General features: G+C 42.0%; 2 protein-coding genes across 2 annotated transcripts; both read right to left on the bottom strand.

Annotated features, from left to right (window-relative positions):
* Positions 1 to 669: 669 nt before the first annotated feature.
* On the bottom strand, positions 670 to 8040 carry LOC148817407 (vimentin-like). Its single transcript, XM_088938333.1, has 9 exons — positions 7514 to 8040; positions 6851 to 6911; positions 5330 to 5425; positions 4837 to 4998; positions 4319 to 4444; positions 3650 to 3870; positions 2907 to 2950; positions 1359 to 1441; positions 670 to 711 (listed from the first exon to the last, which is right to left on the bottom strand). The coding sequence occupies exons 1-9, from the start codon at positions 8038 to 8040 to the stop codon at positions 670 to 672; spliced, it is 1362 nt and encodes a 453-aa protein (XP_088794459.1).
* A 10418-nt stretch (positions 8041 to 18458) lies between these two features.
* Positions 18459 to 25979, bottom strand: LOC148817406 (vimentin-like). Its single transcript, XM_088938326.1, has 9 exons — positions 25453 to 25979; positions 24800 to 24860; positions 23174 to 23269; positions 22656 to 22817; positions 22176 to 22301; positions 21507 to 21727; positions 20796 to 20839; positions 19182 to 19264; positions 18459 to 18500 (listed from the first exon to the last, which is right to left on the bottom strand). Exons 1-9 carry the CDS (start codon positions 25977 to 25979, stop codon positions 18459 to 18461), a joined length of 1362 nt encoding a protein of 453 aa, XP_088794452.1.
* Between the last annotated feature and the right edge of the window lie 467 nt (positions 25980 to 26446).

Raw genomic sequence — 26446 nt, 5'->3', positions numbered from 1 at the left:
CAGCTTTTTCCTCCATACATAATACATGTATGCTCTTTTGCCAATGGCAGAGAAAGCTCACAAGTAGTGTGGGGCTTACCGCTTTAGCAATCCACAAGCTTGAATTTCTCCCCGTTTCCATTTCAGGAGTTTGTCTCGGAAGTTAAAAAGACTATATCATGCACATGGGAGTGGAACAGAGACACTCGGTGTGTTTTCCCCCCCTCTAGCCTAGAACAGTTCTTAAATATTTTTCTGTTATCTATCACACTCTCCTGTTGTACCTTTCTTTTTAAGTTTTTGATTTCTCAAAGCTCAACATCATAACAGTGTCCTAGGAATGTGAAAATTGTGCAACATTTAATTTCTTCCAAATGGCTTACTGGGACACCATGTGCTCAAATTAACACACAAGAATAACTTTGCCCACAAGGTTTATTGACACACAGAACCCATAACTTAGTGCATTATTTGAATGGAAAAGGCACTTGACTGAATGTGAACTAGAGACAGTGAATGGTAAGGAAATGTAACACCTGCTCCAACTACTAACCGGCACTCCAGATTACAATACAGGCACTTTTAAAGCAGTCTCTCCCCCCATTTAAAAAAAAAAAAAGCTCAGGTCATTCAATTTTGCCTTGCAAAACTCTTCCATCATAGCAGTTTTTTTTGTAGGGAGATGCCAATTCACTCCAGTTCATCATGGTGTTGGGTAGCTTCCTTATTCACCTGCCAATAAGAAAACCCATTTGAGAAGGCACAGCAAGAACCAAATAGCAGAAATGGAGGTTGGGGAGCAAGCACATGAGATACAGCTCAGCCTGTAATGGTCCTCAATTCACATGGAACCAAAGTGAATCCAAGGAAGGGACACTGCTGTTTCAGCCCATTACCAATTGCCTGTGGAGGGAGAAGTCTAGGACATGTTTATTAATCTGTTGGCCAAGATTGTCCACGTCAGCCCCAAACTAGAGTCTTGACCAGAGATTAAAAATACAAGTCATCCAGATACTGGAATATCTGACTAATTACAAAGAAACCTAAAATACAAGTTTGTAAAAACTACTTAAAAGGTAGTCTTGGAATGCGAGGTTGGAATTGTCCAGCCAGGAAATTCTATAGTGCCTTTTATACATTTGAGATGCCACATTCATGAGTTCTGCATCTTTCAGATCACTCTTGAATCATCTGAAGTCATGCCTAGAACTCCACACCATTGGGGTCTCAAGGAGTTAAGAGGATTAAGAACTCAATTTTATACGATTAAGCCACAAGCAGAACATTGCTTGCTCTTCAAGAAGGATAAAAAGCATATTATACAGCCATATCATTAATGGATTCTTAAACAAGTAGCTCATTTTATCACTTGTACATACATGAGCTTCTTTGGTTTCAATGGTCTTTATCACAGCCTTCTTGGAAAAGGAGGCAGTCTTGGACCTGGATTCATGGCTGGTTTCTAGGAAAGAAGTTGAAGAACCTAGTTAACAGAAGTCAAGGATAAATGTTGGCTAGAATCCAAAATCTGCTTGGTCCATTCCACTTGCGGCTTCAAGCGATTCTTGACACTGTCCGGTGTGGCTTTAACCTCTACTTGCTTCTTTGCAGGCATGGCCCAGTCTCATTGAGGACTCCAGTGTGAGAGAGGAAACCCATATTTGCCATGGCAGCCAACCACACCCATCATACTACACTGTTACCATGGAAACTGGCATCTACCAGCTTTTTACATCCAAGCCTGCATCAGGCATTTTAGACTTGGTCAAGGCTCTTGTACAAAGTTGGTAATCAAATCTGCTTTAAGTGTTGCATGGAACCCCCTCAAGATTGCAATTTGTCTTATCTGCTATATTGGGAACCCCAGCAAGCTCAATTATCACACCTCCACTTGGACCTTGGCTTCCATCCTCCCTGCTCGACCCTCACTCATTTCTCACAGACTTTGGACTGTTTTGGGTTCCTAATTCCCTAGCTTGCTACAGCACCCTGTCTGCTGGCACATTTGAAACAGCAGCTGTCCCATTTTGCCTCCTCCTCCAGTGTGGGTTTCTTACATCTCAGATCTGCTTCTGCTGCTTGAAGTGCACCAAATGACTGAGCAAGAATCCCGCTCATTTTTACCAACAAAATTGCAGAACTTTTCCTTAACTTCTTTGCCTGCATAATTTACATCTCACAAGTCCTGGGTCCTCATGTTTTTGGAGCTATAGCTTGTATTTTCCCTTATCTGCCAACCAGAGGTCAATGAAAAACCATTTATCTAGTATTTTGACATGGGCACTAGGCTAGCTTACGGCTCACTATAAAATTCCCCACAAGAGGGCCCGACGCGACACTAATGTTAACAGCAATGCCAACGCCACAGCCTCTTTTAAAAAGCTTGCCAACTTTTGAACAAAATGACATGATACAGCCATGATCATTTTGGGTCGGTTAATTCCATGACTTGTCCAACAGTTAATGGAAATCCTGGAAAACTATAAAATATCCATGACTGTAGGAACCCCGAGATGGAAATGAAGGTTTGTTTCACATGGGGAAACAAATCAATTCAGTGTTTCTCCTCCCCCCCACCAACCATGATAAAGAGATCCAAGTTCTTTAAACTATCAGCACCTTGCAAAACAGGCTTGATAGTCACCATAATTGTGCTCCACAATGAAAGAACCACCAACATACCAATTTGAGGGACAATGGCACACTTCTAAAAACACTTAAGCATTGTTGAGGATCCGATTGATGGCAGATACTACCAGAATGACTGCATTCATGTTTTGGTCTTCTGCAGAGTTCAGATGCATCTTTGTTCAGCTTTCATATTCATGAAAATTGTGCATTCCCCACTTGTACATCAATGAACTCGCCTCCCTACATCTTTGAACACGGGCCCCCCCCAACATTTATCACAAAAATAAATGCCTTACCTCTTAGATTTAGAGACGAAAACATAGGGCCTGGGGTGGCGATTCTACAAGGAGGAAAGTTTCATGATTAAATGCAAGAAAGTTGTCATGTTGTGTGGCTATGCCAAACCCAGTTACCCATTCCAGCAACAGGGGTTCACAACTAAAACATTTTACCAGTTTTCTTCCCAGAAGTCTAGGCCTTGGTTCCAGGATGTAAACTGGGTAAAGCTTTCAAAAGGGGCTAAAAATCTTTCCTTATTGTTCCACATGTGAACTGTGATCTACTCAAGCTGCTTATCCTGACCCTCTGACAAAGGATCATTTCTGGTGAATCATAGGGACCAAGGCTGAACTAATTCCTAGATGGCATGCCAGGATATTGCATTGCTAGTTTAGAGACTTAACCATAATAAGCATGTTGAGAGGTACGATGACCTAATAAGTTTCCCTTTTAGTACCCCATTTGAGGTCAAACAACCAGAGCAGCACCCTGGAGTATACAACAGCCACTGTATGCAATCTCCCATTTTGTGCGAAAAATCCTGGAAACTCAAGTGTTGGCCACAGACCAGTAACTATTTGTGCCTTCATAAAACTTTACACGATTTTAAAATATTGTAGTTTTGCTTTACCATAATCAAAACCTAGTTTTTGCTATATTATCATTCAGTGTGAAATATGCATGACAAAAATGGATTTGTACAAAAAGCATCCCTCAAGATGTCATGAAAAGGACTAAAAAGGGAGAAGGCTGTGCTCACCGGCTCTCCTCTCCCTCCAGAAGCTTTCTGTAGGTAGCTATCTCCATGTCCAGAGCCATCTTTACATTAAGCAGATCCTGGTAGTCACGCAGGTGATGGGCCATCTCATCTTTCATGTTGCGGATGTCAACCTCCAAGTGGGCAATGGTGTCCTGGGATCTGGACGATTCCAGGGCAAAGTTTTCCTCCACCTCGTGCATCTGGCGTTCCAGAGACTCATTCTGGAAATGAATTTCATAGACCTTTTTACTACATGCCAGAAACCTTGCAGCATTTTCATAATCTGTTCACCAAACGTCAGGGTAAACTACATGTACTTCCAATTTAAGACATTCCCCACACTGAAAAATGAAGGAATACAGTATGTACAAGATCTTAATCCCTTGTTTGGCCTACAAGTGGATACTGCAGGTACATCAGGAAAGCATTCACATGAATAGGGACCTACACCTGGTAAAATAGAATATTTTCAAAGTTAACTCCAGTATTCAGAGTACTGGAGCAATAGTATGGTTGCCAAGTAGAAAATGACAATGGGTGCAAGGGTTTGAGAACTTTTCTGGACAAAAAGAACCCCAAAGGGCAGTTTCAGAGGCCCTTGTAAAATAGACCTTTTAAGGCAACATTTGCAAGCATCCCACTAGTACTGGAGCCATTGAAGTTGCTTACAGTTCCCTTGAGTGCATGCACTTCACAGGTGAGAGCTTGCACCTGTCGGCGATACTCAGTGGACTCCTGTTTGGCCTGGAGAAGGGCTTCATTATGACGGGCAGCAGCCTCCGTAAGGTCTGCAAACTGCAAGAAATTCATTAGTTGAATGAGACTGTTGACTAAAAAACTAAACATTGTGGTATTGGATCCTGAGCCAAGACATAAGACCAATTGGCTATCTACTTCCTCATTCTTTGCATTTGTAAGTTACCTAAAGTCATACTTTTAAGATGGGGAAAAACCAGATAAGAATTAGGATTTAACTAGTACAAGTGCATTACATAGAACTGAAAAGGTGCCTCATAACATTAAGCAATAGAAAATGAGTTAATCCACATAAGTATGCTATAGGTGACTGTGATATACTGTAGTTGAAGTCCCAAATCCTGGGATAAGCTCACTTCTCAGCTTTTAGCCACAGGGTGGCTAGCTGGCTACAGTCTGAGAATCCTCCTGTGGAAGGAAGGGAGACCAACCTTGGACTTGTACCATTCTTCAACTTCAGCAATGTTCTTTGATGCTAGAGATTCATACTGTGTGCGTACATCACGGAGAGCTACTGTGAGGCCTGGTTTGACCACATCCATGTCAATCTGGACATGCTGATGCCGAATCTGGGCTTGAAGCTCAGCTATTTCCTGTGAAAAGGATTATAATTCAGCTACACTCACCAGAGGGCTACTCCACATGCAAGATTCAGATCATTTCCCAACCCAGGTGTGCAAGTCACCTACTAAGTCACAGATCAAGTCATTAGGAGGAGGGTAAAAACTAGCTTTCAGTTTACTGGGAATAATGGAAGAGTAGTCATAGTGCTTATTAAAGCAGTTAATAAATTGTAGCTTCCTCCTTCCCCAAAATAGTGGAGGGCATTATTCCCTTAAACAGTTCTTTGCAACATCAATACATAACTGGATCAAACGGTTTCCCTCTCCCAACACCTTAAATCAAAAGTTAACAGGAACTCACTTCATCATGGAGTTTCTTCAAAAAGACGATTTCCTCCTGCAGGGACTCCACCTTACGCTCCAGATCCAGACGGGCCAGAGATGCATGGTCAACATCCTAATTAGATTAGATTTCATAAGGATTACTTGCCTCAGATTTCTGTTAATCCAATGATGAGCATGCAGCATTACAAGCACAAACCATCAGTATTTGTATTTCTTCACAAGACACTACCAAATAGGAGTGGTACCATTTTAAAATCTTAAAGAAGTCCAAAACTAGTAATACTGCCCTGTAGTGTTAATCACTAGATGAATCTCAGATTTAAGATGCTAGTGCCACATTACATTATTGAAGCTGTATTTAAGAGTATTGTTCATGCTTGAAATGCGTTTATTGGCATTGGTGCAAGCATGCGAGGTGTAGTTAATGTATCCAATAGGTTTTTCATTTGTAGGATTTAACCATTTTGCTAGTTGAATGTGCACAGCACATGGCTCCCTGCCCGTGCTAGCAGTCCTGCTCTCAACAGGTAGGCTGTCTAAAGAACTGCATGTCAGCTACATCTACAACCCTGATACATGATGCAACTGGACTTGATGGGACTCTAAAACCAGAACTGCTTCAGTCCTGAACCAGAGGGATTCACCCTTATAACAGATTAAGGTCTTTAGCCTCCTTGCTTTGCACAGAAGAGCTTGGTTCAAAGACGTCCCCCCCCCCCCCCCCCAAAGTCCCTTAACACCTATGACCTGCTGTGCAGATCTATTTAACTATTCCAGTTGAGTGATCTAGAGGAACTTGCTTTACTACAAACAGAAGCACTGGACACCAGCATGAAACTGGGAACTTGCCCATCTTGAGGTGCAGACAGGATGACAAGTGCAGCACTTCATGACTAGTCATTTCAACTCTAATCATGAGGATTCAAAGTGGAAGTTACTAGTTAACCTCACCGGCACAATGCCATAATGTGAACAAGACTTCATGCACTAGATCACATGGCACTGCCCCTACATTTCTGCAGGTTACAAGGGACGTTAAGACACTCCAAACGTTAACATTTTGACAGACTAACATGGGTTTTTATGAAAGTATTAATACCAGAGGCAATTTGCTTGACCTTATACCATATGGTCAAATTCCACAGGACCACTGCAGTTGTCAAAAATGTGCATTTTTAACCTGGCAGTTTAGATTCTATGGACTTGGTCTAGATCTGCACTTACATAACTGCTAAACGGACCAGTTGATCAGATGACGCTAGTATCTGGGATATACTGTTGCGACAATCGTTCTCATGCAGACTACAACATCAACTGGGAGCTACGGCTGTAGATTAAAGCGTTACTGTTTTCAAAAGATGAAGAAGTTCCATCTTTGAAGACGGAATCGCGTTGCAATCACGGACACGACAAACGAGAGCTGTGGCGGCGGCGATATAACGCTGGTGGATCACCGATAAGATGCTCTTTTTGGCTACAGCAGACGTGCAGCAAGCTATTGAACCCAACTGCACTACTGCTGGCGAAGATCGCATACCTGTCTGAAACTCTGCAGGTTGTTCTCGGCTTCCTCTCGAAGACGCATTTCATCCTGGATTCTGAAAGAGAGGAAAGCTCTTACGTCAGGGAAGTACTGTAGGAGCATTAAAACTCGTTGGCGCCTTCGATTGAGAAGGAAAGATCGCAAGAACCCACGAGCAAATAGCAACCTGGGTTACTCAGGAGTTTCAGTCGCTTTCTTTCGGCGACAACGGATGCAACTATAAAACCCCTAAATTTTTGGAACTCCTGCATCTTATGGGCATTTGATGCATCAGGAGTTAACTGCAGCGAAAGTCAATACAGCACTTGCCTCCCGGTTTATGCATCGTGCGCTGCAAAACCAGAAGTGAGCGACTATGAGCCCCTCTGCTTTGAGACTCGCCATTTTAAAGTTCTAGGATTAAGTGCCGATTTCGTATGCAATTAACTCCAGCGAAGAACGTGATTTAACAGATCGGAAATACTGAAAACCGCTTAGTTTAAGATTTCACTTAAATACCCAATACCTTAGTTATCTTCGCAATACAAACTGGATGGAATGATAGGACACAATGTAGAGATATCGCCAAATATCGTATACTGTGGGCTTATTACTAGTTTTAAACGGTTTGATTAGATCACTTCAGTCCTCACTGTGGCGTCAATCGGGGTTACTTACTTCTCCCTGAGCCTCTGGAGATCATCATCTAGGTTATCACGCATGACCTCCACCCTGGCTTTGTCGGTGGTGAGCTGGTCCACTTGTCCACGAAGCTCTCTCATCTCCTCTTTATAGAGGTCTCCAACGCGGGAGACGCCCTTGCCTTGCAACTGCTCCAGCTCCGCTAGCAGGATCTTGTTTTGCTGCTCCAGAGAGCACACCTTCTCGATATAACTGACGAACCTGTCGTTAAGGTGCTGCATCTCCGCCTTCTCGTTGGATTTATTGGCTTTAAAATCGGATATAACGGCGTCGGACAAGGCGAAGTCTGAGGTTTCCGTGGACAGCCTGGGCATCGGAGCGCTGCACCGGAGCCTACTGGTGTTGGTCGCATAGATAGCCGGGGGAGCGGACATGCTGTAGGATACCCTGGATCGAATCGGACTGGAATACCGGCGGCTTGAGTAAGAAGTGCTAGGGGTGATAGATCTCTCTCCACCAAACATCCTTTTGTAGGAAGACTGCCTTGTAGTTACACTGGACATTTTGTGATCCTCCTCGTTGTTGTATGCTATTTTCTTCTAGGATGTCAGCAAGTTCACCGAGCTGTTCAAACACACCACACTCCAGCAGATTAGGTCCAGTAAAGTCCAGGAGCCCTGCCCTCCTGTTTTTATAGTCCGTTCATTATGCAAATCAGATAACGGCACCTGGGGTTGATTGACGCCCCGGGGAACCAGTTAAAGAGCTGAAAGAGGAGACCAGAGGTTTGGACACATACTACTACTAATGTAGTTCAGGTGGGTAGCTGCGTCAGCATGCGTTTTCTGCAAAGGAACAAGTGATAGGTTTATTCCATGCTGAAAAGAGAAGAGAAAAAACACAAGCTGCTCACACAGCCGAAACGTTGTGTTTTCTCTCCTCTCTTTTCAGCACGGAATAAGCCTGTTACTTGTTCTTTTACCGTTAATGTATACGAGCTCTGAGAGTGTTAACCCACTTCAGAAATACGTCGTGGAGTTTTCTGGGTGGAAAATACAACTAGTTGAGTAAACGGAGAACGAATATCGTAAATGGGTTATTGACTTTAACATCACTGTCGAACCCTTTCTAAGTTTTTGATTTTCTCCAAACTGAGGTCTAGGGTGAATTTCATTTTTGACATTCACATAAAAACGAGAAATAACCTCATGAACCTTTTAGCCGCAGAACGAAACATATCAGTGGTTTCTTTTCCCTTACTTATAAGTCACATTTGTTGAATGCATTTTCAACTTGCTTTAGATATATACCGGCACTGTACATTCATAGCGCACATTATAATTTTAGTAAGGCTGTCATCAGTAGATATGATAAAGAAAGTACGACGGTCTGTTTAAGCAAAACCGCAATATTTTACAGCAAGATAATAAAAATGTTTAAAATAGTTAAAATGTTTATTCTTCAAATAGATATACAGTAAATATGTACAGAGTACAGACTACTTCATTCCTTATACACTCCTTCGCTACACGAGCAGAATTGGGTCCAACATTTCTGGTTGAAGGCGAGAACATGCGATACCAGCACTAAATTCCCTGGAGTTTTGCTGCCCAAGTACAGATAAAAAGTCCGAAGTGCTCGTAACAGGACACAAAGAAGTTGTTTAGGTACTTTCCTGCTGTATTTGAATAGCATGGCGACTAAAATTGCTAAGTATATGTGACAATATAGTCATCTAACAAAGATTAAATATAGTATATATACCCTCGTTTTAGTGATTACTCATAAGTGCTTTAACGTGGAATTATTATTGTTATTGTAACGGATTCGGGTTCTAGGGCTTGTGCCCTCGCCGCTCCCGCCCCAGTTCGTCTATGGGAACAATACCATGAAGTTCTTTAGTTTCTGGTTAAAACTGTGGTAGGGAAAAGCACCTAACAGTGCGTTTCGAGCAGGACAGTTCACTTCTGCACAACATGGTTTGCAGTTCAATGTACTGCAGAGGCATTTGATATTTAAAGTGCCCACAAAAAAAAAGCGTGTGGCGCTGTTTCAAATGCATCAGCGTTTTGCTGCTGAGGAAAACAAATAGGTGTCAATGAGAAATTGACAATGTTTCTAATACTACGGAGCTAGACACACTTATAGGAAAATGGGAGTATCTAAAATGTAAAATAAGAGAATTCTCCATAAAATATACCAAATAATTAGCTAAAATAAGACGGGAAAATATATGGCTACATCTATGAAATATCTTGTGAATTTTATTTTCAATGCCAAGTTAACAATATATTTAATTTATATTTTAAAATATACAAAAATGACGATATACACATATTTTAAAATATATTTACTCATATTGTAATATGTATTCTAAAATATATGTTACAGTATATTTTAAATATATTGTAATATATATTCTAAAATATATCTTGCCATATATTATACGTAGTATTTTCAAATATATTTTGGAACATATATTGCAATATACTAAAGTAGCAATCATTTACATATTTTAAAATATATCTTGGTATACTTCAGGATATTGTTAATATATTTATCCTTAAAGTATATGATAAAATATTTTATATGTTATATGATTTAATAATATTAATAATTGCTTACACTTATATAGTTCTTTTCTGGGCACTCCACTCAAAGAGCTTTACAGGTAATGGGGATCCCCTCCACCACCACCAGTGTGCAGCCCCACCTGGATGATGCGGCGGCAGCCATAGTGCGCCAGAACGCTCCCCACACACCAGCTCTCAGTGGGGAGGAGAACAGAGTGAAGGATCCAGTTCATAGATGAGGATAATTAGGAGCTCACAATTGGTAAAGGTCAAGAGGAAATTCAATGCCAGGGTTACACCCCTACTCTTTTCAATGCAATTTATTTTTATATAGCACCTTTCACAACAGGGTTGCCACAAGGCGCTTAACAAGGCAAGTAACCATACATGTTGTGAATACAGAACAGAAAAGAGAAAAAGACAATGGAGGAGAGGAACCAAAAACTCCTTAGTAAGGAGAAAAAAATCCCTCTAGGGGTCCAAGGTCAACTGGCTGCCCAACCCCTTTGGGTGTGCTAACATTATGTAATTAAAAAAAGGAAATAAATGAATGAGGGTGATTCATCCATCCATCCATCACGTCTTCTGTATATCAGTACTCCATGCAGATCTCTGTAGACCAGCAAAATCCTCCTAAATTATAGCTACAGTAGATCCATGATGTCCCTCTTCGATCCATGGCGGTGATGTAGCATCCAACTCAGATGGTGCCCAGCCAGGGTGCCATCCGGACATGTGGGGAGGAGAATAGAACAGTTTGGTCAGAACAGTTGTGTCTACCTGGTGGCCAACATAGAGACACAGAATGGCATGTACAGCAGCGCCAGCAGCCATGGTTACAGCAGGCTGTAATGTAAGTGTCACGATTGTAGTCCCTTCCCCTTAACGACAGCACAGCTTCCTACAGCACAGGAAAGGAAGAGCATGTGAAGGCCCCATTACTCCTGCTCGTGTCTGGCATGGCGCAGTGCTCCTCACAGTTGAGACACACTCCCGGACAACCATTAGTGCAAGGCATCAGATCCTCCACTCTGGGCAGCACAGTGTGGAGGATCTATGTGTCACGATTGAGTTGATTTTGTGCACCTGCACCCTGTTCCAGCCTCCTATTCAGCCCACCTTAAAAGCCAGACGCTCACTCTGTTCCGGGCTCTGCGTTGGTTTCTGTACCAGGCGAGTCCGGGACCTGTAGCGTCTGGTCCCGTTCCCCCCTTTTTCCCCCTGACCCTCCACCGGATCCCGCTCCGGTTTTTAATCCCGTTTGTCTTCGTCTCTGATGGACCACCCGGCTCTGGACATTTGCCATGTCTTGGATTTCCCTTTGGACTCCCTTTTGGACAGTGTGCCTTGGATTCACCCCCCAGAACACCTGCGCACCTTGGATACACCCCCTGTTTTCATTCCCAACTCCTGCGTGCTTTTTTCCCCCGTGTTTTCCTCACTCTACCCCGGGTTGTGTCGTCTGCATAGGGTCCGGAAAGAACGCCTCCGTTACAGTAAGGTGTAAGTAGGCTAGGCTGAAGTCATAGGTCTTCAGACTGGATTCGAATACTGAGATTGACTCAGCATTCTGAATATGGGGTGGGAGACTGTTCCCTAAGCTAGGGGCCCTGTAACTAAAGGCTTTACCACCAATAGTTTTTTTTTATTTAATGCGTAGAATATGAAGAAGACCTGCATCCTGTAATCTAAGCAGGCGACTTGGATGGTATACATTAATAAGTTCCATTAGATCAGTGGTTCTCAAACTATGGTACTGAGCACCTCCAGGTGGTACGCCATATGACCCTGGAACTTTGTTGTGTGCACTAAAAAATTGGGAGAGGTTTTCATATTTTCTATTTTAATAAAATTAGTTTGTGTCGAATATGCAGCCTATGTACTACGATACAGCGCGCACTAATACTTGAGTGGACACAAGAGCTACTATGTAATTCTATACCACTCTATAGGAATGCGTGCTATGAAGTAAGTGACCAATTGTATTTAAAAAAGGTTATCTCCAGCAAATAGGGAGGTAGGGGAATGTGCATGATTTTGGAACAATGCCAATGTTGTAAGCACAGGAAAGCATAGAACTGCGTACTACGAACGCTGGCAATCTTGTGAGCACAGGAAAGCATAATAGATAACAGTTCTAGGTTAATTAGAAAAAAATACCCTGAGGGTCTCTGTGTTTCGCAAAAAAAAACTTCTTTTAACTTCTGAGACGGACTCCTGAAACGGAAACGGGGAAAAACTCAAGCTTGTGGATTGATAAAGCAGGTAACTTTGTTTACCATTGGCAAAAGAGCCGACGCGTATGTGTGGAGACAAAGCTGCTGAACAGCTTGACCTGCTGCCCCCTCTGAAAGACACAGTCACTCATAGAATTATTGATATGGCGTATGATATCAAAAGTACGCTGATAGAGCGCGTTAAGATGAGCAGATGCTTTTCACTGCAATTAGATGAGTCTGTAGATGTCTTTGATTTTGCCAATTTGCTCGTTTAGGTTAGATGCGAGTTTGAGGGCATGTCCCATGAGGGCTTACTGTTCTGTAAGCAGCTACTGTACCAACAGGAACTACAGGAGAGCACATAATTCAGCTTCTGAATGAATTTATCGAAGAGAATGGCATCGACTGGATAAAACGCGTCAGAGTTTGTACAGACGGTGCTAGAGAGATGACAAGCCGACACAGCGGTGTAGTTGCACGAATTAGAGAGGTTGCTGCAGATATGAAGTGGACGCACTGCAGCTGTTAGACTCTGTTGTGAATTGTATCAAGGCTTGACCAATGTATTCACATCTGCTTTGCTCGACTAAACAGGCTCTCCTCTCTCACTGAAATGGTGCTTTTTTATTGTTTATTTTTAATTGTTGTTGTTCCTGTTGTTATTCTGTAAAGCACTTTGAGAAGCCACCTTTAAAGGTGCAATATCAAATAAAACTTATTATTATAATATTTATTATATGTGTGTGCGCACTTGCATGCTCGCATTAGTCATTGAGATTTTCTGGTATTCCTACGAGAAGATGACTTGTAGGTGGTACTTGGATGGTTTGGTTTGATCAGGGGTGGTACTTGGTCCAAAACGTTTGAGAACCACTGCATTAGATAGACAGGTGTCTGATCTCTGAGAGCCTTGTAAGTAGAAGGATTTTGAAGTCCGTCCTGTACCTGACAGGAAGCCAATGAAGAGAGGTAAGTATTGGGGTTATATGGTCGTAGTGTATGCTCCTAGTAACAATTCTAGCTGCTGCATTCTGAATTCGCTGTAAGGTGTTGGTGGTGAAAGAGGGGTGGGTGCTCCCTGATAGTAGGGCATTGCAGTAGTCTAACGTGCTGTATACAAGAGCATGTATTAATTTCTCTGTGTCTTGAATGGAGAGAAACTGCCTCAGTTTTGCAATATGTCTTAATTGTAGGAAGCATGTTTTCGATACTGTTTTAACATGAGAGTTAAATGAGAGTCTTGTGTCTAATATGATGCCTAGGTTACATACTGTCTTTGAGGCAAATTTTTAAATCCTCTGAGTTAAGTACTGAAGTTATAGTAGTCCTATCAGTATTGTTGCCTCCAAACAACAGAACCTCAGTTTTATCAGAGCTGAGTAACAAAACATTTTCACACATCCAAGTCTTTACATAATTAATGCAATTAACTAAAATGATAATAGACGAGTTGTCATTTGGTGTAAACGAAATGTATATTTTAGTGTCATCAGCATTGGAATGAAAGTTAATATTATGTTTTTGTATTTTCCTACATAGTAGCAGCATGTAGAGAGAGAACAATATTGGTTCCAGCACTGATCCCTGTGGTACCCCAAACTGAACTGGTGACATTGACGAAGCAGTACAATTATTAGATTTTTTAACATAATGAAAACGATTAGTTAAATATGAAGTACTGTAAACCACTGAAGGACGGTTCCAGATAAGCCAACCTCAAACTCAAGCCTCTGTAACAAAACAGAGTGGTCAACCGTGTCAAAGGCAGCACTATGATCTAGAAGCACAAGCACTGTTGCATTCCCCATGTCAGCAGTTAACAGAATATAATTTACGACACTTGTTGATGAAGTTTCAGTGCTGTGGCCTGGGTGGCAACCAGACTGGAGTTTCTCAAGTATATTATTTGAGTCCAGATACGACTGAAGTTGGGCCACAACTATTCTCTCAAGAATTTTAGATAGAATTGGGACATTTGAGATAGGCCTTGTGCATCCAAATTTGGCTTTTTATGGAGCGGTCTAACAACCGCTATTTAAATTGATCAGGTACAATGTCTGATGCAAGGGTCATATTCATCATACTAATTATAGGTCCTGCTAGTACTTCCAGGGAATCTGTGATGAGCCAAGTGGGGATGGGATCTAGCTGACAGGTGGTTGACTTTATCTTAATAATTAATTTCTTGAGTTCTTGATCATTAACTAATTGAAAAACACTAAAGAGGTGCGCATATTGTTTCTGTACCAGACTTCTTTGCTGCTTATTTGATTGAATTTGAAGACTGATGGTGTTAATTTTATCATTAAGAAATTTCATGAAATCGTCACTACTGAAGTTAGATGGTGCTATAGAATCGGTCTTATTTGTAAGATTAGTTATTGTCTTAAATAGGTAGCGAGGGTTATTTTTATTGCTTTCAATAAGTTCAGAGTACTAAGCTGAACGAGCTCTATATAGGGCTTTCTTATATTGTTGCAGGCTATCAGTCCATGCCGACTTGAATACTTGCAAAAAAGTAAACCTCCATTTGTGCTCTAGTTTGCGGCACTCCTGTTTAAGGGATCGTGTGTGATCATTATACCATGGAGAGCATCTAGCGGTTTTGACTACCTTAGTCTTTAACGGGGCAATTTCATCAAGGGCCTGTCTGACCACTGTGTTATAGTTATGTGTGGTTTTGTGAACATTATTACTGGAGATGAAGTTAGCATTGTTCATTGTGTTCATAAATTTAATGACGTACCCCCGTTGATGTGTTGTGTTGTAGTATTCTTCTCCATGGCAGCTATCAAGGGTAGTCGAATCTCAAAAGTAATTAAAGAGTGGTCAGAAAAAGTTATTGATGGGATGGACTAGTACATGATGAATATCAGCTCTATGAATGATAATTAAGTCTAGTGTATGATTGTATACAGTACGTGTGTTAGTCCTGTCATATGCTGACTACAACCTACAGTGTCAAAGAGAGACAAGAAATGTTTACTGAAGGTGTCTTGTCTGTATGTTCATATGTCCATTTTTGAAAAATTGCCCTGGGATTTTTAATTACCAGAGAGAGTCAGGGCCTTGGTTTTAGGACTCATCTGAAGGACAGTGCCTTTTTCACAGTATTAGGACCCACACAGACTACAGGGTGAGCGTTCCCTGCTGGCCCCATTAACACCTCTTCCAGCAGCAATCTCAGTTTTCCCAGGAGGTCTCCCATTCAGACACTGACCAGGCTGACACCTGCTGAACTTCAATGGATTGCCAGTTGGGAGTTACCTGGTGATACAGCTTCTTCATTTCATATCACCAGAATGGTAAAACATGGTGTTTGCAGTACATAGGCTATATATGGAAGATTTTAAGGTATATTTGCTCAGTGTCTTAAAACTGCAGCTTACAACAGTCCATTCTTGCATTCCTTGCTAAGTAGTAGTCCAAATTGTATAGCCTTGTGTTTTGTGTTGGTGAATCTGTTCTCTTGCCTTCAGGTTTATGGCAGTCTGTGCAACTCTTCTCTCTCCTTGAGAGAGCGTCTCACAGTTCTTGTAGCTTCTGTGGAGCCACAGGGAATAACAAATCCCCCAGTAATCAGAGATGGAGGCATGTAGGCTTGTGCAGGAATTTAACCTGAAGGGTGCTGCACCCTTGGCCCACCACGCTCACGCACCTCCCCAAGAAGGCTGTTACCAGCTCCGTTGGTACATAAGGGTTGTACATGTGCATCGTGATGGTCCTCTGGTTCGTTTTCCTCATCGGGTCAGGCCTGAAACCTGAGAAACCAGGTTTGTTACTCATTCCTCTGCATCTCTTTGTTGCCTTGTGGTAGCAGGCGTCCGAGGCCATGCAGACCTCCATGTGTTTTTCTGCTGAGTTCTCCTGGCTGCAGACAAAGACCCCGGCTGCGAGCTGCAGTAGTCCACACAGGAAGGTCATGAAAAAGGAATTTCAAGGCTGGAACTGAATAGAGCAGTTGGGACTGTCTTCCCTATCTCCTATACCAACCTTATTACACAGTCAAATTCATATTCATTTATTATTTGAATTAATCAATCAACCAGTTTGTCCTAAAGTGCTGCAACTGGAATGCATTGGAATGGACATGATTTCCTAACCCTGCCCTGAATATTTATTTCTAACCTTGCATTGAAGGAGTCTTATGAAGGACAATTAAAACATTTTTATGCTCTTTCATATGTTCTAAGAAACATATACTGTGATTTCTATGAACACTGTTTCCTAATCCATTCTAATTGTGGTATTCTGCTCCCTCCTGCCTTAAGAAAAAAACAATATGAGAAAGAGTCCTTTAATATCTACATGTGATCATGGAATATCATCTTCATCAATTAAATTTCCCAAGAGATCATTTTCCACAATATAGTTGTTGTTTTTTCATCCTCCATGTAGTTGAATTTGCTCAGCTGTTAAAGTACTTTTTAGGATTGTATAAACTGTAAACTGTAGTAGATTCTGTACCTTCATCTTAAATCCTCTCACTTTTAATACTCAACAGTTTTTGACAGAACCTTCATGAGAATGGTCAGCATGCTCTCTAGGATAAGAGCCAATCCATTGTTTTTTTTCTCAGCCATGCCACTAACAGCAAAGTCACTAACTCACTGCTTGTTTTTAAAGTTGATGGTCCCCAAAACAACAATCGTCTACACTACTGTTAATTCGTAAAGCTGTATTTAGTTGACAGATCAATTGGCAGGAAAGGCTTCCTAAGATCTCTCCCACCTTTAACTAATTACAAATTACTTACTGGAATTGGATCTTAGGGGCATCAGTCAACTTCCCGTCATGGTCATATAACCCTTTTCTCAGGAAAAACGTCAGTTCGCAACACAGCAAATGAAGTTTTAGTTTTAACCACATTAGTGGGATACCCAAGGCAGTATCTGGGTTTACAATTTGTCACAGTAATAGAATGCCCATGTATCTGTTAATCTTGTTCAAAAGATGAATGCTCAGACTGAAGATCCCAAGGTTATGAAATCACATATAATCCATGCAAAAACTGAACAGAAACTCAAATGTTGATTACATAACTCTTCCGACACACAAAATCAACATTTGCTGGAACTATGCAAATATGTTTATCATCTTAACACCACATTTTCCCTTAATGCATTTCTTTAAGGAAAGCAAAGTGCTCTCATGCGGCTTGGGGATCAATGATGCACAGTAGTCAAGTTATCCTTCCACAGATTCATGTCAGGACTTTAAATAGGGCAGGCTGGAGGTTTCACCATCACTCCATAGCAGCCTTGACCTTGTAATGTCAAAAGGGATTTTTTTTGTCCTTCATTTAAATCAGAAGATCCTCACAGTTAGGATTACTTTGATTCATTCTTGAAAAGTTCCCCAGTCCCTGCTGAAAAGCAGAACTATAATCACAAAGCTGCCACTACCCTGCATGACTGCAGGAATACTGTGAACTAATGCTGGATTTGTAACCCTGCCTTTAAAGGCTTCAGTTTGGTCTTTTGACTACATCAGATAGAGATCCTCATCTTAACAAGTTTAACCTTTTTAAACAGCATAACCTAAACTGTGACAGGGTGCTTTCAACCTATTAATAGTTTAAGCTCTTTAAAATGGTTAGACACCCTTCTTTGTTCTGTAGAGATGTATACACCCATCATGGTTAAATGATGCCTGAAACACCTTGACAGACTATCGCAAGTCACTTTCTTGACAGAGGCTCTAGGCCATTCAACTAAATAGATGGCTACTTAAGGCAACTGCACCAAAGTGAAACTAGATTTGGAAGAGGAAAGGGCTTGAGATTGTAACTTTCTATTTAGATTTGATTTCACCAAGGTCATCATAACGGAGTGTCCTAGGAATGTGAAAGTTGTGCAACATTTATAATTTCTTCCAAATGGCTTACTGGGGTGCCATGTGCTCAAATTAACACACAAGAATAACTTTGCCCACAAGGTTTATTGACATACAGAACCCATAACTTAGTGCATTAATTTGAATGGAAAAGGCACTTGACTGAATGTGAACTAGAGACAGTGAAGGGTAAGGAAATCTAACACCTGCTCCAACTAACTGGCACTCCAGATTACAATACAGGCACTTTTAAAGCAGTCACGCCCCCCACCATTTCAAAAAAGCTCAGGTCATTCAATTTTGCCTTGCAAAACTCTTCCATCATAGCAGTTTTTTTTGTAGGGAGATGCCAATTCACTCCAGTTCATCATGGTGTTGGGTAGCTTCCTTATTCACCTGCCAAGAAGAAAACCCATTTGAGAAGGCACAGCAAGAACCAAACAGCAGAATTGGAGGTTGGGGAGCAGGCACACAAGATACAGGCTGAGCTGTAATGGTCGTCAATTCACATGGAACCAAAGTGAATCCAAGGAAGGGACACTGCTGTTTCAGCCAAATACTAATTGCCTGTGGAGGGAAGAAAAGTCTAGGACATGTTTATTAATCTGTTGGCCAGGATGGCCAAGACTCTAGTTTGGGACAAATGGGCAAGAGATTAAGGATATAATAGCAGTCATCTAGACACTGGAATTATGGACTAATATTACAAAGAAACCTAAACACAAAGTTCATAAAAACTGCTAAAAAGGTAGTCACAGAATGTGAGGTTGGAATTGTCCAGATGCAAAATTAGATGGTTTTTCAAATTGTTGATTTTTATACACTTGAGACATTCCACATTAGGGAGTTTTGCATTTTTCAGATCATTCTGGATTATTTGAAGTCATGTCTAGAATTCCACACCATTGCATGTGGTCTCGGGGAGTTTAGAAAGGATTAAAAAAAAAAACTCACATTTTATTGGATTGAGCCAAAACCAGAACATGGCTTGCCCTTCAAGAAGAATAAAAAGCATACAGCTACAGTATATCAACGGATTCTTAAACAAATTGCTTATTTAAAATCACTCATACATACATGGGCATCTTTGGTTTTAATGGTCTCCATCACAGTCTCCTTGGAAAAGGAATCAGTCTTGGACCTCGATTCATGACTGGTTTCTAGGAAAGAAAATGGAGTTAACTTTTGTTGGCTAGAATCTAAAACTCTGCTTGGTCCATTCCACTTGCGGCTTCAAGCGATTCTTGACACTGGTCAGTGTGGCTTTAACCTCTACTTGCTTCTTTGCAGGCATGGTCCAGCCTGAGAGAGCAAACCAATATTGGCTGCCATGGCCAACCACACCCATCACGCCATGCTGGTTACCATGGAAACTAGGGGACCACAAAAAGCTGGCAGATGCCAGTTTTTATCCCTGCACCAGGCATTTTAGACTTAGTGCGCTCAGATAAGACTCAAGGCTCTTGTAAAAGGTTTGTGATCACATTGGTGCTAAGTTTACAATTCCCCCATGTTACTTGTTCTCTACAATGTCAGGAACCCCAGCAAACTCAATCATCACATCTCCACTTGGACCTCAGCTTCCATCCTCCCTGCTCGACTCTCACTCATTTCTCAGACTTTGGACTGTTTTGGGTCCCCAATTCCCTAGCTTGCTACAGCACCCCATCTGCTGGCACACTTGAAACAGCAGCTGTCCTGTTTTGCCTCCTCCTCCAGTGTGGGTTCTTACATCCTGGATCTGCTGCTACTGCTGCTTGAGGTGAACCGAATGAGTCCCACTCATTTTTACCAACAAAATTCCAAAACTTTCTCCAAATGTATACACATCCTGGGTCTTCATCTATTTGGAATCAGCTTGTGTCCCCCCCGCCCATCTGCTGACCAGGTCACTGAAAACACATTCACCCGGCATTGACATGGGCACTAGGCTAGCTACAGCTCACCATAAAAATCCCCACAAGAGGGTCCAATGTGACACTATGATGTTTTATGTTAGCAATGACAACACCACAGCCACTTTTAAGAAGCTTGCCAACTTATGAACAAAACTACATGATGCAGCCATGAACATTTTGGGTCAATAAAAATAAATCCCATGAATTGTCCAAAACTTAATGGATATTTTATCCTTTTCTCCTGACAGTGGGAATCCTCAGTGAGGGAAATGAAGGTTTGTTTTGCATGGAAAAAGCACTGAATGTATGATTTTAGCCCCATCATGAAGAGATCCAAGTTGTTTAAACTATCAGCACCTTGCAAAACTGGCTTGATTAGTCTTGCAGAGCAACAACCAAACAGCAGAAATGGAGGCTGGGGAGCGGGCACACAAGATATAGGCTGAGCTGTAATGGTCCTCAATTCACATGGAGCCAAAGTGAACCCAAATAAGGGACACTGCTGTTTCAGCCAATTACTAATTGGGGTGGGGAGGAAAGAGTCTGACATGTTTTTAGTCTGGACAATGGAAACAGGTGGTTAATGGCACACTTCTAAGAACAATCATTAAGGGTTATTGAGCATCTGATTGATGACAGATACTACCAGAATGAATGCATTCAAGTTTTGATCTTCCCCAGAGTTCAGAAGACTTTGTTCCTTTCATATTCATGAAAATAGTGCACTCCCCACTTGGACATCACCAGTGAACCTCCCCCACCAACATTTTTATTACAAAAATAAATGCATTACCTCTTAGATTGAGTGAGGCAAACATAGGACCTGGGGTGGTGATTCTACAAGGAGGAGGAGAAAGTTTCATGATTAAATGCAAGGTTGGGTTTGGCATAGCTACACATGACAGTTACCCATTCCAGCAACACACAACTAAATGACAACATTAAGAGAATTTTACCAACTCATTTTCTTCCCAGAAGTCTAGGCCTTGGTTCCAGGATGTAAACTGGGTAAAGCTTCCAAAAGGGGCTAAAATCTTTCCTTATTGTTCCACATGTGAACTGTGATCTGCTCAAGCTGCTTATCCTGACCCTCTGACAAAGGATCATTTCTGGTGAATCATAGGGACCAAGGCTGAACTACTTCCTAGATGGCATGCCAGGATATTGCATTGCTAGTTTAGAGACTTAACCATAATAAGCATGTTGAGAGGTATTAAGTCCTAGTAAATTTCCTTTTTAGTACCTCATTTGAGGTCAAACCAGAGCAGCACCCTGGAGTATACAACTGCTATACAGTCCATTTTGTCCAAAAATCCTAAAAACTCAAGTGTTGGCCACAGACCAGTAACTATTTGTGCCTTTATGAAACTTCACATGATTTTAAAATTTTAACGCATTGTATTTTTGCGCCACTATAATCAGCAATAGTTTACAGTATGATAAAAATGGATTGTACAAAAAGCCCCACAAGACCTCATGAAAAGGACTAAAAGGCTGTGCTCACCGGCTCTCCTCTCCCTCCAGAAGCTTTCTGTAGGTAGCTATCTCCATGTCCAGAGCCATCTTTACATTAAGCAGATCCTGGTAGTCACGCAGGTGATGGGCCATCTCATCTTTCATGTTGCGGATGTCAACCTCCAAGTGGGCAATGGTGTCCTGGGATCTGGACGATTCCAGGGCAAAGTTTTCCTCCACCTCGTGCATCTGGCGTTCCAGAGACTCATTCTGGAAATGAATTTCATAGACCTTTTTACTACATGCCAGAAACCTTGCAGCATTTTCATAATCTGTTCACCAAACGTCAGGGTAAACTACATGTACTTCCAATTTAAGACATTCCCCACACTGAAAAATGAAGGAATACAGTATGTACAAGATCTTAATCCCTTGTTTGGCCTACAAGTGGATACTGCAGGTACATCAGGAAAGCATTCACATGAATAGGGACCTACACCTGGTAAAATAGAATATTTTCAAAGTTAACTCCAGTATTCAGAGTACTGGAGCAATAGTATGGTTGCCAAGTAGAAAATGACAATGGGTGCAAGGGTTTGAGAACTTTTCTGGACAAAAAGAACCCCAAAGGGCAGTTTCAGAGGCCCTTGTAAAATAGACCTTTTAAGGCAACATTTGCAAGCATCCCACTAGTACTGGAGCCATTGAAGTTGCTTACAGTTCCCTTGAGTGCATGCACTTCACAGGTGAGAGCTTGCACCTGTCGGCGATACTCGGTGGACTCCTGTTTGGCCTGGAGAAGGGCTTCATTATGACAGGCAGCAGCCTCCGTAAGGTCTGCAAACTGCAAGAAATTCATTAGTTTAATTACTGTTGATCAAAATAAACTGAACAATGTGGTATTGGATCATGAGCAAAGACCCAAGAGACCATTTGGCAATTTATAAGTTACCTAAAGTCACCTTTAAGATGGGGAAAAAGGTGCTACAAATGAGGATTTGACTGGTACTAGTACATCATGTAGAACCGAAAAGGTGCCTCATAACATCAAGCAATAGAAAATGAGTTAATCCACATAAGAAGTATGCTATAGATGAAGTCCCAAGTCCTCAGATATCCTCACTTTTCAGCTTTAAGCCACAGGGTGGCTAGCTGGCTACAGTCCGAGAATCCTCATGTGCAGGGAAGGGAGACCAACCTTGGACTTGTACCATTCTTCAACGCCAGCAATGTTCTTTGATGCTAGAGATTCATACTGTGTGCGTACATCACGGAGAGCTGCTGTGAGGTCTGGTTTGACCACATCCATGTCAATACGGGCATGCTGATGCTGAATCTGGGCTTGCAGCTCAGCCATTTCCTGTGAAAAGGATTATAACTCAGCTACACTCACCAGAGGGCTACTCCGCATGCAAGATTCAGATCATTTCCAAACCAAGGTATGCAAGTCACCTACATGGTCATTGATCTGTGCATTCACAAGTCATTAGGAGGAGGGGTAAAAGCCAGCTTTCAGTTTACTGGGAATAATGGAAGAGTAGCTATAGTGCTTATTAAGGCAGTTAATAAATTGTAGCTTTCCCCCCGCCTCAAAATAGTGGGGGGGCATTAATCTAGCTTTATAACCTTAAACAGTTCTTTGCCACATCAATACATAACTGGATCAAACGGTTTCCCTCTCCCAACACCTTAAATCAAAAGTTAACAGGAACTCACTTCATCATGGAGTTTCTTCAAAAAGACGATTTCCTCCTGCAGGGACTCCACCTTACGCTCCAGATCCAGACGGGCCAGAGATGCATGGTCAACATCCTAATTAGATTAGATTTCATAAGGATTACTTGCCTCAGATTTCTGTTAATCCAATGATGAGCATGCAGCATTACAAGCACAAACCATCAGTATTTGTATTTCTTCACAAGACACTACCAAATAGGAGTGGTACCATTTTAAAATCTTAAAGAAGTCCAAAACTAGTAATACTGCCCTGTAGTGTTAATCACTAGATGAATCTCAGATTTAAGATGCTAGTGCCACATTACATTATTGAAGCTGTATTTAAGAGTATTGTTCATGCTTGAAATGCGTTTATTGGCATTGGTGCAAGCATGTGAGGTGTAGTTAATGTATCCAATAGGTTTCTCATTTGTAGGATTTAACCATTTTGCTAGTTGAATGTGCACAGCACATGGCTCCCTGCCCATGCCAGCAGTCCTGCTCTCAACAGGTAGACTGTCTAAAGAACTGCATGTCAGCTACATCTACAACCCCGATACGCGATGCAACTGGACTTGATGGGACTCTAAACCCAGAGCTGCTTCAGTCCTGAACCAGAGAGATTCACCCTTATAACAGATTAGGCTCTTTAGCCTCCTTGCTTTGCACAGAAGAGCTTGGTTCAAAGACGTTCCCCACCCCCAAAGTCCCTTAACACCTATGACCTGCTGTGCAGATCTATTTAACTATTCCAGTTGAGTGATCTAGAGGAACTTGCTTTACTACAAACAGAAGCACTGGACACCAGCATGAAACTGGGAACTCGCCCATCTTGAGGTGCAGACAGGATGAAGATAAAGACAGCACTTCTTCATGATTATTTGTTTCAACCCTAATCATGAGAAGGGTCAAACTGGGAAGTATCAGTTAACCTTCTCCCTGGCACAACACCATAAGTAATCTAGTGCATGAAGTCGTACAACCTGCAGAATTGTAGGGACAGTGCCAAGGGACTAAGACACTCTGCAAAACCCAATAGCAGACATCAACATGGATTTTTATGAAAAAGTTATAGTACCATATGGCTAAATCTTACACAGGACAACTGCAGTTGCCCAAAATGTGCCCTTTTACCTGGCAGTTTACATTCTCTGGTGTTAGTCTGGACGTGCACTTACATGTAACAGCTAAACGGACCAGTTGATCAGATAGTGCTAGTAGCTGGAATACACTGTTGCGACAATAGCTCCCATGCAGACTGCAAAATCAGTTCTACAAGTCCATGTTTGAAGAACGATGTCCTGCAGATGCATTTGATATTAAAAGTATCCATTATTTAAAAAAAACTTAGAAATAAGGCACCCAGCAACCATTTCAAAATGCAACTACTAGAAGAAACAGGAAGCTGCAGCTTTAGATTAAAGCGTTACTGTTTTCAAAAGATGAAAAAGTTCCATCTTTGAAGACGGAATCGCGTTGCAATCACGGACACGACAAACGAGAGCTGTGGCGGCGGTGATATAACGCTGGTACTGTAGATCGTCGATAAGATGCTCTTTTTGGCTACAGCAGACGTGCAGTAAGTTATTGAACCCAACTGCACTACTGCTGGCGAAGATCGCATACCTGTCTGAAACTCTGCAGGTTGTTCTCGGCTTCCTCTCGAAGACGCATTTCATCCTGGATTCTGAAAGAGGAAAGCTCTTACGTCAGGGAAGTAGGAGCATTAAAACTCGCTGGCGCCTTCGATTGAGAAGGAAAGATCGCAAGAACCCACGAGCAAATAGCAACCTGGGTTACTCAGGAGTTTCAGTCGCTTTCTTTCGGCGACAACGGATGCAACTATAAAACCTAAATTTTTGGAACTCCTGCATCTTATGGGCATTTGATGCATCAGGAGTTAACTGCAGCGAAAGTCAATACAGCACTTGCTTCCCGGTTTATGCATCGTGCGCTGCAAAACCAGAAGTGAGCGACTATGAGCCCCTCTGCTTTGAGACTCGCCATTTTAAAGTCCCGGGATTAAGTGCCGATTTAGTATGCAATTAACTCCAGTGAAGAACGAATCTTTAAACTAAGCGGTTTTCATTATTTCCGAAGTATTAAGTCCACTTAAATATCCAATACCTTAGTTATCTTCGTAATAGAAACCGGATGGAATGATAGGACACAATGTAGAGATATCGCCAAATATCGTATACTGTGGGCTTATTACTAGTTTTAAACGGTTTGATAAGATCACTTCAGTCCTCACTGTGGCGTCAATCGGGGTTACTTACTTCTCCCTGAGCCTCTGGAGATCATCATCTAGGTTATCACGCATGACCTCCACCCTGGCTTTGTCGGTAGTGAGCTGGTCCACTTGTCCACGAAGCTCTCTCATCTCCTCTTTATAGAGGTCTCCAACGCGGGAGATGCCCTTGCCTTGCAACTGCTCCAGCTCCACTAGCAGGATCTTGTTTTGCTGCTCCAGAGAGCACACCTTCTCGATATAACTGACGAACCTGTCGTTAAGGTGCTGCATCTCCGCCTTCTCGTTGGATTTATTGGCTTTAAAATCGGTTATAACGGCGTCGGACAAGGCGAAGTCTGAGGTTTCCGTGGACAGCCTGGGCATCGGAGCGCTGCACCGGAGCCTACTGGTGTTGGTCGCATAGATGGCCGGGGGAGCGGACATGCTGTAGGATACCCTGGATCGAATCGGACTGGAGTACCGGCGGCTTGAGTAATAAGTACTAGGAGCGGTAGATCTCTCTCCACCAAACATCCTTTTGTAGGAAGACTGCCTTGTAGTTACAGTGGACATTTTGTGATCCTCCTCCTTGCTTTTGCTTTAAACTCTTTTCTTTTAGGACGTCAGCAAGTTTACCGTGCCGTTCAAACACACCACACTCCAGCAGATCAGGTCCAGTTAAGTCTAGTAGCCCTGCCCTCCTGTTTTTATAGCCGTTTATTATGCAAATCAGATAACGGCACCTGGGGTTGATTGACGTCCCGGGGAACCAGTTAAAGAGCTGAAAGAGGAGACTAGAGATACTACTAATGTAGTTCAGGTGGGTAGCTTCGTCATAATGCGTTTTCTGCAAAGGAACAAGTGATAGGTTTATTCCATGCTGAAAAGAGAAGAAAGAAACGTTGTGTTTTCTCTCTTCTCTTTTCAGCATGGAATAAACCTATTACTTGTAACTTTACTGTTAATGTATACGAGCATAGCTCGTCGCTCTGAGAGTGTTAACCCACTTCAGAAATACGTCGTGGAGTTTTCTGGGTGGA

The sequence above is a fragment of the Atractosteus spatula genome, chromosome 20 (genome assembly GCF_055471065.1).
Source record: "Atractosteus spatula isolate fAtrSpa1 chromosome 20, fAtrSpa1.hap1, whole genome shotgun sequence".
Taxonomy (NCBI): Eukaryota; Metazoa; Chordata; class Actinopteri; order Semionotiformes; family Lepisosteidae; genus Atractosteus; species Atractosteus spatula.
Note: the sequence above shows the minus strand (reverse complement) of the source record. Positions and strands in the feature narration are given on the sequence as shown.